This window comes from Numenius arquata, chromosome 6 (genome assembly GCF_964106895.1).
Source record: "Numenius arquata chromosome 6, bNumArq3.hap1.1, whole genome shotgun sequence".
Taxonomy (NCBI): Eukaryota; Metazoa; Chordata; class Aves; order Charadriiformes; family Scolopacidae; genus Numenius; species Numenius arquata.
The window spans coordinates 1,812,488-1,825,434 of NC_133581.1; the positions used below are offsets into that span (position 1 = coordinate 1,812,488).

Consider the following 12,947-nt stretch of genomic DNA (forward strand, 5'->3'; position numbering starts at 1 on the left):
GAGGAATAAAATACCGTATAAAGAAATCAGATGCCTACGTAGAGCTCCCTGTATCTACCAAACGTCACAAGGGTTTAGCGTTGAGTGGTCTCACACTCGAGTTTCAGGGAATCACTGAGGATTTTATCCCTTTTTTCCTTCTCCCTTGAGCTATTTCTAATTTCCCTGTGGGCACCGCTCAGGCCAAGGCTCTTTTCGGGCGTGGGAAAAGCACAACTGTCTTCCAAGCAGGGGATCAGGCGGTTCAGAAGTTCCCTCTCCAACAGGGACATAAACCGAGCTATTAACCGACACATAAACCAAGGTAAGCTGCTTCCTAACGTCTCTCTCGGGCTCTCCGATAGCTCCCTGTCACGAGAAACGCACACAGGCAGACAGTCAGCACAGCATCCCATCGTCATCTCCAAAGAGAATCTCCATAGAGATGGGATTTTAGTTCCTGTTGATTTGTTTTTAATGTTCCCTGTCCTGCATGTGCCACCAAATGGGACTTCCTGCCTCAGCTCTGCCAAAGTTAAAAAAAAAAAAAAAGAAAGGAATCAGGAATCAGTGGTTTCAAAATAAAAAAGCCTTAGGGGAATGAGTAACTCGTTGCCTGATTGGCAATCCAGAGGGATAGGAATCGAAGGAAGATTTGAGCAATTAGTACAACAGATTCAGTGTTTTAGGAAAATCTCGTCTTCCGTACAGCCTGCAAGGCTAGAGGAAAACTAATACTCACTAAATCTCGTCCAAAAGCTTGAGAAAGCACCATTTCTTGCTCCAATTTCTTCTTGATGTACTCAGCAGATAGCACCATTCCCTGAGGGAAACACGAAGACAGGAAACGGGATGTAAAACGGCTGCGGATCAGCTCAGATCTAAATATTCAGCAGACACTATAGTGCCCTGAACGTTGTATAAGCTCTGGAGCGACACACAGCACGGGCCAGGCTGGAGAAAAAAAAACCCACTGACTCCGCTCCACATTAAGGACCAGACTTCATTAGGCAGATGTCTCGGCTCACTGATTACCAGAGCCCCAAACTGGTTTAGAAGTAATGACAGTTCTTAAATGAAGATAATGCTCAAAGGACCTATTCCTGGGCTCACGGCGTAAAATCTAGAGGGGAAAAAAACCCAAAAAAACCACAAAACAACCCACTTCTTAAACCTAAGGTTGTGCATCTGGTAGTTGAGCAGATCCTGGGACCGGCAGTAGAATGGAGAAACAAACTTTGATTTTCTACATGTCAGTGCCTTAACTGCAAAATCACACTCTGTGAAATAATATAAATATGTGAATAAAAGCATGAAAAAGCCTAACAAGTTCGCAGGGAAAATACTACAAACCCCAAGACACTACTGGAGGGAGAAAAAAGCGGCAGCAGAGTTATCGAGGACTGGAGAAGGCGGCAACTACGAAGGGGATTCAGCTGTCAAAGGACATTAATCCCAAATTATGAACAGTTTTTATTCACTAGAAGTTAAGAACTGCTGGAAGATGGGAAATAAGCTGAGAGTCTGGGTTCTAAACATTTCCCCTCTGCTGATGGCCAATGGGATGAGGTTCAACAAGGGCAAGTGCCGGGTCCTGCCCTTGGGTCACACCAACCCCAGGCAGCGCTCCAGGCTTGGGGCAGAGTGGCTGGAGCTGCCTGGCAGAAAAGGACCTGGGGGTGTTGGTGGACTGTGGGCTGAACATGAGCCAGCAGTGTGCCCAGGTGGCCAAGAAGGCCAACAGCATCCTGGCCTGTGTCAGGAACAGCGTGGGGAGTAGGACTCGGGAGGTGATGGTCTCCCTGTACTGGGCACTGGTGAGGCCCCACCTCGAGGGCTGCGTCCAGTTTTGGGCCCCTCACCACAAAAAAAAGACACTGGGGTGCTGGAGCGGGTCCAGAGAAGGGCAACGGAGCTGGTGAGGGGTCTGGAGAAAAAGTCTTATGAGGAGAGGCTGAGGGAGCTGGGGGTGTTCAGCCTGGAGAAAAGGAGGCTGAGGGGAGACCTTCTCGCTCTCTCCAGCTCCCTGAAAGGAGAGTGTAGCCAGGGGGGGTCGGTCTCTTCTCCCAAGGAACAGGTGATGGGACAAGAGGAAATGGCCTCAAGTTGCACCAGGGGAGGTTTAGGATGGATATTGGGAAAAACGTTTACACTGAAAGGGTTATGAAGCCTTGGAATGGGCTGCCCAGGGAAGTGGTTGAGGCACCATCCCTGGAGGTGTTGACATAGACGGGTTGACATAGTGCTTAGCGACATGGTTCAGTGACGGTTTTTATCAGGGTTATGTTGATGGTTGGACTAGATGATCTTAAAGGTCCCTTCCAACCTGGACAATTCTATGATTCTATGAGGGCTGCATCCAAAGAGCATTTCTCCCTCGGTGTAAGAGCTACCAAGGCTGAAAACCAGTGATATGGTCCAGGATGATGTGGTCCAGGATGAATGTCGGTAAACAGGAATCACCTACTTCTATTTTATAATTACAGACCTCAAATAATTCACATTGGCTTGGCCAAAAAAAAACAGGGAAGCTCATCTCCTCCGCTATTTTCCATTCCAACCCTACCTGAAAAGAGTTTTAAGTACAAAGCAAACATTATTGAGCACCGTTTAATCGCGGAGACGTAAAAGAATTCACGGCCCTCGCAAAAAAGCAAAGAAACGCGGAATTTTTCAAAGTCCTCGATATCAAACGCACCATCAAACCCCACATGAGGACTGAAGAGAAGGAGCAGGACACGGGTGACTCTGCTGAGCCTGGAAATGGGGCATCTGTAACGCCGGCGTCGTTATCAAAAAGCAGCTGCCGGGGTTATTTGGTGCCTGCGTTCAGATCTCTCTGCTGCATCCCAAAGAGTCTCCATTTCCAACTCTAATGAGAAGCGAACGGCAGACGACTTCTTTAAATTTCCAACGTGAATTTGGGCTTCTATTTTTAAAAAGCCTGACCTAAATCCATGGTGATATTACTAATGGGCTGTTAGTCAGCCTCATAGCTATATTTTTGATAATTGCAGTATATTCTAATACAGACAGTGATTTTAATATTATGGAAGGAGATTTTTATCACTGCAGAGTTACTTTCCCTTAAAGCGGACGCTGTTTCAGAAGTTTCAAATGAATGAAACTATCTGGGCTTAATTTTCCAACCTCACAGGCAAATAACCAAACAGGCTGGAGACCCAGGAAAAAGTAAAACGGAAATATTCTGTATTGTTTGCAGTTTGAAGGCATAAAACTGCTCTGTCATGACTGAACTGGGTGTGTAAAAACCGAGCGGGGGGGGTCTATTAGGTAGAGAAAAGGGCTAGAAAGTTCTTACGGAGGGTTCTATCAAACTGGTGAGAGGTGGTATCACGGCTGAGGTTTCTGGGCTTCCTTCTAACACATAATTCTTCTCATCCCAGCTGGCTCAACACCTCGAAACAAACCTCCATAACATTATTATTTTAGTAGTTTTGTTCTATACAGGCTCACCAGAATTAAGTATGGATTCATGCCCTTGACTTATGATTATTAGCAGGTGGAGGGAGGTCATCCTCCCCCTCTGCTCTGCCCTGGGGAGGCCCCATCTGGAGCACTGGGACCAGTTCTGGGCTCCCCAGTTCCAGAAGGACAGGGAACTGCTGAAGAGGGTACAGTAGAAGGCTACAAAGATGATTAGAGGCTTGAAGCATCTCTCTGATGAGGAAAGGCTGAGGGACTTGGGTCTTTTTAGTCTGGAGAAGACCAGATCGAGGGGGAATCTGATCAACGCCTCTAAATACTTCAAGGGTGGGTGTCAGGAGGATGGGGCCAGTCTTTTTCCAGTGGTGCCCAGGGACAGGACAAGAGGGAACGGGCACAAACTTGACCATAAGAAGTTCCAGCTCAACATGAGGAGGAACTTCTTTCCTGTGATTGTGGCAGAGCCCTGGAAGAGGCTGCCCGGAGAAGTGGTGGAGTCTCCTTCTCTGGAGACATTCAAACCCACCTGGACACGTTCCTGTGGGACCTGCTCTGGGTGGACCTGCTCTGGCAGGGGGTTGGAGGAGATGATCTCCAGAGGTCCCTTCCAACCCCATAGCATTCTTGGATTCTGTGATTTTTAAATTAACTTTGTGTGGATTTTATTTCAAAAACAGCGAAGCCAGATTGTTTTTGCAGTTAATTTCCCCTAGGGATTGTCAAAATCCCTTTTTTTGCTTTTTTTGGCATGCTAACCCATAAACCTTAGTTACAGCCATGTTTTTTTGATCCAAAATAGCTCAGAAACCTAATATATACTTTTGAACTGTGGCATTTGCAGCAGCCTGAGCAATCAAAGGCTTTCAGCTGGGGAACGGGGCGGGGGGAGCGATAAGAAAGGCTCACCTAAACATCAAGAGTTTGAATTTGTAGGATGTTTGATGGACGCGGCCTGAGGTCCTGGTGGAGAGAAGAGGCCACACCAACACACACGGGATGGAATCGGCACGAAAAACAACAAATCAAACAAACTTCCTGGAAGCTCCTGAACAGCCAAATAGTTTTCTCCAAATTAAATGTTAAGCCTTAGCAAGATACTTCATTTATTTTTTTGTATTAAAGTTGATTTCTGGACATTAAAAATGCATTAAGACAGACATCTTTAAATTCTATTATTTTCACTAGTTTCCCTCGGGAATCAACAGTATATTATTGTCTGAAGATTAATATCGATAATAATTTAAGATAAAGCTGTATTTCTGCACTAGTAGCAATACACAAAGAAATAACACAAAGGCCAAATAAAACCTCAATATAGGACAAAGGGAATGATTTGATAATATTTCATATAAATCGCTGGCATATGAATATTTTCACATAAAGATCAAAAGAAAAAGGCAACTTCTGCACGGACTAGCTTTTCTGCGCATTAAAAATAGAACACCCTGGAGAAGAGAAGGCTCCGGGGAGACCTTCGAGCCCCTTCCAGTCCCTCAAGGGGCTCCAGGAAAGCTGGGGAGGGACTCTTGATGAGGGAGGGGAGCCCTAGGAGGAGGGGGAAGGGTTTGACACTGAAAGAGGGGAGATGGAGATGAGATGTGGGGAAGAACTTCTTTGCTGTGAGGGTGGTGAGAGCCTGGCCCAGGTTGCCCAGAGAAGCTGTGGCTGCCCCATCCCTGGAGGGGTTCAAGGCCAGGTTGGAGGGGGCTTGGGGCAACCTGCTCTGGTGGGAGGTGTCCCTCCATCATGGAATTGGATGATCTTTAAGGTCCCTTCCAACCCAAACCCTTCTGTGATTCTCTGATTCTATGACTAACAAATTCCCTTTGGTTTCCTTTTACCTCCTGTTCTTGGTGCAATCTGTTGATCACATTGATTGGGCAAAGTAATTTTGAGCTTAATGAATTAGTACAAAACCAGAAGAACAGCAGAAATAATGCTTCAGGAGCGTTAAACAAATAGTAAGTATTCACAGAGCTGAATATCAGTTATTTGACAAAATACTCCCTCATTTATCTATGTTTTTGGCAACTTGTCCTATGCAATTCCTGGGTTAATTTTCTTATATGGAGGGAAACGAAAGAAATACCCATTATCCAAAGAGCAGGTAGACAATATCGTTTTCAAAAATAATCTTAAAACTCAGGGTGTGGGTCGTTATTTGCTGAACCGGGGCAAAGGTCAGCTCTAGAGTAAATCGAATTTAGTGAGATCGTTAACGCAGACGCACGGCATCAGCCTCATTACACAGACCCAAGTCCTGCCAGGAGCCTCTTCCGAGGTTCAAGGGCCCGTCCCTGTTGTAAACAGAATTTTAAACGAGTTCTCAGGGTTTGATGGCAAATTCTGAAAAGGTCATTGGAAGAAAGAAATAAAAAAAGTAATTGGAAGGACTCCAATAGTTTCATTGTAGGTCTCCGCAGATGCCCCCTACGGTTTCGTTTTTGCTAATTGGATGGGTTTTTTAATTACAGACGTAGCGATTTTAACTGGTACAACTAAGGCTTTTATTTTAACATCTCAAATCCATTTCACCTCAAGTATGTAACACCCTTCTTAAAAACACCTCAAGTGATTAAGACCGCTTTTTTTGGCCTATAATTAAAAAGCCAAAACATTAGAAAAAGAAGCGGGTGGTTTTCTGGTTTTGGGTTTGGTTTCTATTCTTTTTATTTTTTTTACACACCTTGTGTCCCAGCCACGTTCCGTGGTGACCCTCAACCGGAAGGCGTTCCGCATCCCCAGTGAGGTCAGTCAGGGCATCCTGGAAGAGGCGAAATCACCACGTTTTGGGTAAGTCAAAAAGCGTGAGTCAGGACGGTCTCAGACCCACCTGAAAGTTTGCCGGGGTGGCCAAGGGCACGTGAGGCCACTGGAAAGGTGTGCGTGGCCACTGCAGGGGGCACTTACTTTTGGAGAGAGAGTTCCTCGGATACTAATGACCACCTTCTTCTTATCATGGTCCACAGCCACATAGAAAGGCGTTTCATAGACCTGGAAAAGATCCACTGCTGTAACAATCAGGCAGGACATTCCTGATTAATTTTTTTCTCCCTGTTCAGGGAAAAGGAAGCGGAGCAGCGCGACAGGTTATGCCTTATGGGTAAAAACTCCTCTGAATGATCTGATTTTTGGCAGGAGCAAATATTTCTGTCCAAGTGGCAGAATTTCTTGATGGAGAAATAGGATGGGAAGCTCTAGGGTCAGGAAAAAAAAAAAAAAAGGCTTAAGTTTCCTTCTTTGTCCCACTACACTTGGAAGCAGGTAAATCCCATTAGGAAGGGCCCGAATATGAAGGGGGTGGCAGGTTCTCCTTACTGCGTCGTGACAAGAGGTGTAAACAATGTCCACTGAGGTCATATTCTCATCCAAGAAGTGGCGCCGGATGGCGATGGCATTGCAGCCACAGCAATTGTCCTCTTCGATGGTGACGCTCGGGGCATAGCGGGGACGGGAAGGACAGAGACAGCAACATCTGCGGAAGGAAAAAATTAGTTTTGAGGCAAAGAGGAAGGAGGAAGAGACTGGTTTTAGAGGCAAACGTCTGGAGATAAGGGAAAAACAGACCCCGCACGTCACACCAGGAGTGATTTCCTTCCCTTGCAGGAGTTCTTGGACAAAACAATGCAAAATTTATGTATCAGCATCAAAAAAAGGGCACTGGGACCAGCTGCAGTTTTCCTTCTGAGCACCAGAGAGAGCTACAGTGCAACCAGTCCCCGAAGAACCGATGCTTGGTGGGGCTGGGATCTCTCCTCAAGGGATGCTACGCTTCATAGCACAGTCCTACCTTGCTCCAACACACAAAGTGTGTTTACTGAGAGCTAGATTTATTTATTAAAAAAAAAAAAAAAAAAAAAGAAAAGAAAACAGGTCTAGAATCATTCCAGAACAAAACCAGCAGGTTTTTCTTCCTTGTTTCCCTTACGAGACCCTTCAAAAACAAAAGTACTCAAAAAGTACATTCCTCCTAATAAGTTCAGCACAGAAATTGCCCGCGTAAGTGCAAAAAGCTCGAGCCCAGAGAGAATTTTATGACGGAATCACAGCAGCTGAAAGCAAACATTTAAAACATCGCCATCCTGAACTAAAACATCGCTACCGTGAGGCGAGCGCTCCACAGCACGGCAGAAAAACTATTAGTCAAGAGAGAAAGCAGCACAAACTCCAGCCAAATCTTGCTAATGCTTTAATAAAGACCCAAACGTCAGCTCCCTGAGTATCTGGGCTTGCTGATAAATCTGATTTCTGAGCTCCACGACAGCTATTTTGACTCAGTTTGAAAGCGGCTTTGTGCCAGCTGAGGTCTTTCTGCTGGAACTGCACAGGGCTGGCGTGATCCTTGGCACGCCGGAGAGGACAGAGCATAGGACAGTCTGGTTTATTTAACAAAACAAGCAACCGTGAGGAAGAGATCGAGGAGGAAGATGTTGGAGTAGGAAGGCAGAGAGTTACTGATGGAAAGAAAAAGCATGAGAAGAGAGAAGAGGAAAAAAGCAGCAGAAAAAAGGAGGAAGAACTAATAAGGGGGTGATGATGAGAGCAAATTGATGAAAAAAAGGAATATTCTAAGTTTGGGAGAAACAGAAGGGAAAAGGGAAGAGAAGGGAGAGTGAGAGACAGGGTGGCCACTCACGAGCAGGATCTGGCCAGGCGACAGAGTCCACATGTGGGCTTCCTCATCAGGTAAATGGGCCAGCCATAGGCAGCCAGGGCAAACAGCATGTAGTAACACACCTCTTTGTACCGCTGCATCTCTTGCTGAAAGAGACAGGAGACTCACTGAACACCTTATTCTCTTTTAGATACTGAAGGGTTTTTTTTCTACCGTTTCCCTTTTTCCGTCAGAGTTAGAAACGTGCACCCTTTCTTCTGAGCGTCAGCCTTCTCTCAGCACCACCAGAACAGCACTGTCAGCGTTTCCAGGTGGCTGCAGGAGAGCAAACTGGTTATGCTGGGCAAAATCCTCCCCCTCCCCAAACAAGTGCTGCCTATTTTAATGAGTGGAGGGACCCCACTCATTAAAGGGGTTGGAAGGGACCTTAAAGACCATCCAATTCCATGATGGGGGGACACCTCCCACCACACCAGGTTGCTCCAAGCCCCCTCCAACCTGGCCTTGAACCCCTCCAGGGATGGGGCAGCCACAGCTTCTCGGGGCAACCTGGGCCAGGCTCTCACCACCCTCACAGCAAAGAAGTTCTTCCCCACATCTCATCTCCATCTCCCCTCTTTCAGTGTCAAACCCTTCCCCCTCCTCCTGTGGCTCCCCTCCCTCATCCAGAGTCCCCACCAGCTTTCCTGGAGCCCCTTGAGGGACTGGTAGGAACTTCTCTGTGTATCAAACACCCTGCTGCAAAGAAAGCAGGGTTTTTTCCCCATACTACCCTAGTTGAGAAGATAAACTAGTTTTAAGTCCCAAGAGGATGAGCTCTGTAAAAATAGTGCTTCCACATAGTCACAGTCCTTAAAGAAGATGCCCAGAGGGGACCATAAAGCCAGTTTGGGGGCTCAGTGGTGTCTTCTATAAGCTCTGCTGACATCTTTCCCTCCACACCCCTAATTCAGGAGAAGAGACAGGCTGAGCACGAGCGGGATGTTAAAATTAAAGACAGCACGGTACAGCTCAGCCACAAGCAGGTTAACGACAGAACCACTGGAGCAGAGATTCTGGGATTGGGTCAGTTTTGCCCCTCTAGCAGCAATATCAGCAAATCGAGGAGGGGGGGGGAATAGCTGCAATAGCGGCACGGCAGAAGAAGAACCAAGCTTAATTCCCCGCAGAACAGACCACAGCCACTTCCATCCTGAGAAATGCTGATAATCTCCAGGGAGGAAGGCTCCATCTCACTCCGCTGGTGGTACTTCCATATGGAGCTCTGCAGGACACTCCTGAATGCAGCGCTCAGCTCCTACCTCTGGCTTTGGAGGAACCTCCCATCCCCTTCTCTCCCATCCCAGCAGAAATACCAACACTTCCCACAAAGCGGAGCCCAGAGATAGTGCTTTAAAAGCGATCTAGAGACAAAATGCTTCCAGAGAGCAAGCAGTGCTATTATATTCTGTTGTGATAAATTTTAATTTCACAGAATCACAGAATGATATGGGATTGGAAGGGACCTCTGGAGATCATCTCCTCCAACCCCCTGCCAGAGCAGGTCCACCCAGAGCAGGTCCCACAGGAACGTGTCCAGGCAGGTTTGGAATGTCTCCCAAGAAGGAGACTCCACCACCTCTCTGGGCAGCCTCTTCCAGGGCTCTGCCACAATCACAGGAAAGACGTTCCTCCTCCTGTTTAGGTGGAACTTCCTATGGTCAAGTTTGTGCCCATTTCCTCTTGTCCTGTCACTGGGCACCACTGGAAAAAGACTGGCCCCATCCTCCTGACACCCACCCTTTAAATATTTATAGGTGTTAATCAGATTCCCCCTCGGTCTGGTCTTCTCCAGACTAAAAAGACCCAAGTCCCTCAGCCTTTCCTCATCAGGGAGATGTTCCAGGCCCCTCATCATCTTTGTAACCCTCTGCTGTACCCTCTTGTACCCAATTTCTTGGATTATTCCAGAGAGAGGGTGGAAAGGAATAAAAGAAGCCACCAAGAAAAAGAAAACAGATTACACGGGGGAAGTGTGGGGAGTTTGCAAGATCACAGTCCAGCGACTTACCGCGTTTTTCAGATCCAGATACTTCGTGTTCCTGGTCACTGGCATCCCAGAGAGAAAAGCTAGAATGTCATTGTTTGCCTGTAAGTCACAAACGGAAAAATTCTTCTGTGTGACACCAAGACAAAAATCCACCGCCCGAGAAACAGAAAGCGCCACGTAAACTGGGACAAGGTACTTTCAAGCAACCCAACTAGTCTCTTTGACTGGTTCCAGTTCTGCTGTTCTTATTTCTGCCTGATTTGATTGCTGCTGTCTGAATCCCACCTCCGGGGAAAAAACCAACCCACTCAAACAGTTTTTTATTGGGTTAACAATCCACAAAATTCAATGCCAATAACGGCTTGGGAATTTTGGAATTTTTCACTAAAGTTCCTTCTGCAGCATCCCCCAGGATGCTGGAATTATCTCTATATCACTATATCGGAGAAATAATCTTCCCATTTCATTTCAAGGACCTACCACCTCCTTCAAGGCAGTTGTCCATTTAGGGTCAAGAGCTAAATCTTTATTATCACCTGCCTAGAAATGATGACAGGTTTCACAACATCGACTCAGTGTCACTTGGGCCCTTCAGGAACCTCAGAAAAAGCTACTGAAGAAGTTAATATTTTGATTTTACAGATCAGTGACTGGTAGAAATCCATCACACAACAGAAACGAGGTGGGCAGAGGGGTGCAGTTGTCACACACCAAGTCACAAGAGCAGCATGTCACAGAATCACAGAATGATACGGGGTTGGAAGGGACCTCTGGAGATCATCTCCTCCAACCCCCTGCCAGAGCACGTCCACCCAGAGCAGGTCCAACAGGAACGTGTCCAGGCGGGTTTGGAATGTCTCCAGAGAAGGAGACTCCACCACCTCTCTGGGCAGCCTCTGCCAGGGCTCTGCCACAATCACAGGAAAGAAGTTCCTCCTCATGTTTAGGTGGAACTTCTTATGGTCAAGTTTGTGCCTGTTCCCTCTTGTCCTGTCCCTGGGCACCACTGGAAAAAGACTGGCCCCATCCTCCTGACACCCACCCTTTAAGTATTTACAGGCGTTGATCAGATCCCCCCTCAGTCTTCTCTTCTCCAGACTGAAAAGACCCAAGTCCCTCAGCCTTTCCTCATCAGAGAGATGTTCCAGGCCCCTAGACCTAGATGTTCTAGGTCAGTCAGAGGCCAAGCGAGATGCCACAGTGATGGTCCCCCCACCCATGTCACCCACCTCATCCAGCACAGCATTGCGCTTCGCCCGCTGTCGTTGGCGCAGAAGAACCAGGCCTGCGATGATGTCAGACGGGACGATGTCAAGGTCTCGGAAAAACTCAGCAAAAAGGTAGGCGATTTCAGAGTAGGCGTCCTGCAAAAACCAGGGAAGAGAAGAGTTGAGAAGGAGTTTGGGTGTGGGGAGCCTCAAAACAGGACATGGAACGAGAACCGATGTGGCAGCAATGGCCTCGTTTCTGTAGTTCTCGCTCCAAAACATCCAGATTTCCTTCAGGGAACACCGTATCTGGTCTCATCATATTAATATCTTTTATTTATTTTACGTAGTCACACCCAGAGGACTCGGCTGAGACTGAATGTGGAATATTCCGGGTGCTTGTGTGTGGGCAAACAGATCACCTCAACATCAAAACAGACACGAAAGACACGAAGGGAGAGAAAGGAAACTTCTTCATCTCTCCACTGTAAATAAAACAGAGGAAATAAGATGAAAACCAAGCAAATCCCCTTCCAGAGTCATCCTTTCTCAACAGCAATTTCATTGGAACAAAGGCTCTTCAGGAAAAAAAAAAAAAAAAAGCACTTATTTTTGTCTATTTAACAGCTTCTTCGATGCTATAACTGCCCTGGGATCATTTTGCCCACCCTTAACCCAGAGCTCACCATCCCGGTCACATCACAGAGGAAGCGACAGCTTTTGGAGCTCTGTAGCTGTTCGTTCTTCACCATCAGGCCCCTTGCTACATAATTTCAAAGAGTTAATGACAACAAGCGCATGTCACACAGGGCAGCTCTTGGTACCGAAGGAGCTGAGCAAGTTGCCCAGCTTTTCCAGGTTTATCTTGGATTACACCCAAGTGAAAGGGCCTGAAAAGGAAAACCTGGAAGATGATCCAAGACATTAAATGCAGAGCTCCCAGAAGAGCACATGACCAAATCCTAGAAAGGAAGGCACCACAGGAAGGACAGAGCTGGAAGTGACCTGAGAGGGTCATGCGAAGGCTCCGAAGCGGAGTGACAAAGATATTTTGAGGAGAAATGGTATTTTCCCTGTTGCTCTGTACTACAAAAAGAAATAAACAACCCGCGAGATCTTAAGTGAGAACAGTTTGGGAGGTTGGAGATGGGCTAGACCATGAGACAATAGTGATCTCCCAGCACAGAAGGACACGGACCTGTTGGAGCGGGGCCAGAGGAGGCCACGGAGATGCTGGGAGGGCTGGAGCCCCTCTGCTGGGAGGACAGGCTGAGAGAGTTGGGGGGGATTCAACCTGGAGAAGAGAAGGTTCTGGGGAGACCTTCGAGCCCCTTCCAGTCCCTCAAGGGGCTCCAGGAAAGCTGGGGAGGGACTCTGGATGAGGGAGGGGAGCCCTAGGAGGAGGGGGAAGGGTTTGACACTGGAAGAGGGGAGATGGAGATGAGATGTGGGGAAGAACTTCTTTGCTGTGAGGGTGGTGAGAGCCTGGCCCAGGTTGCCCCGAGAAGCTGTGGCTGCCCCATCCCTGGAGGGGTTCAAGGCCAGGTTGGAGGGGGCTTGGAGCAACCTGGTCTGGTGGGAGGTGTCCCTGCCCAGGGCAGGGGGTGGCACTGGATGATCTTCAAGGACCCTTCCAACCGAAACAATTCTATGATTTGTCCATCGCTCA

General features: G+C 47.4%; 1 protein-coding gene across 1 annotated transcript in view; it reads right to left on the reverse strand.

Moving 5' to 3' along the window:
* Window positions 1-12,947, reverse strand: part of DAGLA (diacylglycerol lipase alpha) — a 39,622-nt gene that overhangs the window by 13,504 nt on the left and 13,171 nt on the right. The window contains exons 6-12 of the mRNA XM_074149210.1: window positions 11,300-11,434; window positions 10,092-10,169; window positions 8,063-8,187; window positions 6,745-6,901; window positions 6,337-6,420; window positions 6,113-6,190; window positions 722-802 (exon numbers count right to left, since the gene is read on the reverse strand). Of these exons, the coding sequence (XP_074005311.1) occupies window positions 722-802; window positions 6,113-6,190; window positions 6,337-6,420; window positions 6,745-6,901; window positions 8,063-8,187; window positions 10,092-10,169; window positions 11,300-11,434 (738 nt within the window). The remainder of the gene's footprint in view (window positions 1-721; window positions 803-6,112; window positions 6,191-6,336; window positions 6,421-6,744; window positions 6,902-8,062; window positions 8,188-10,091; window positions 10,170-11,299; window positions 11,435-12,947) is intronic.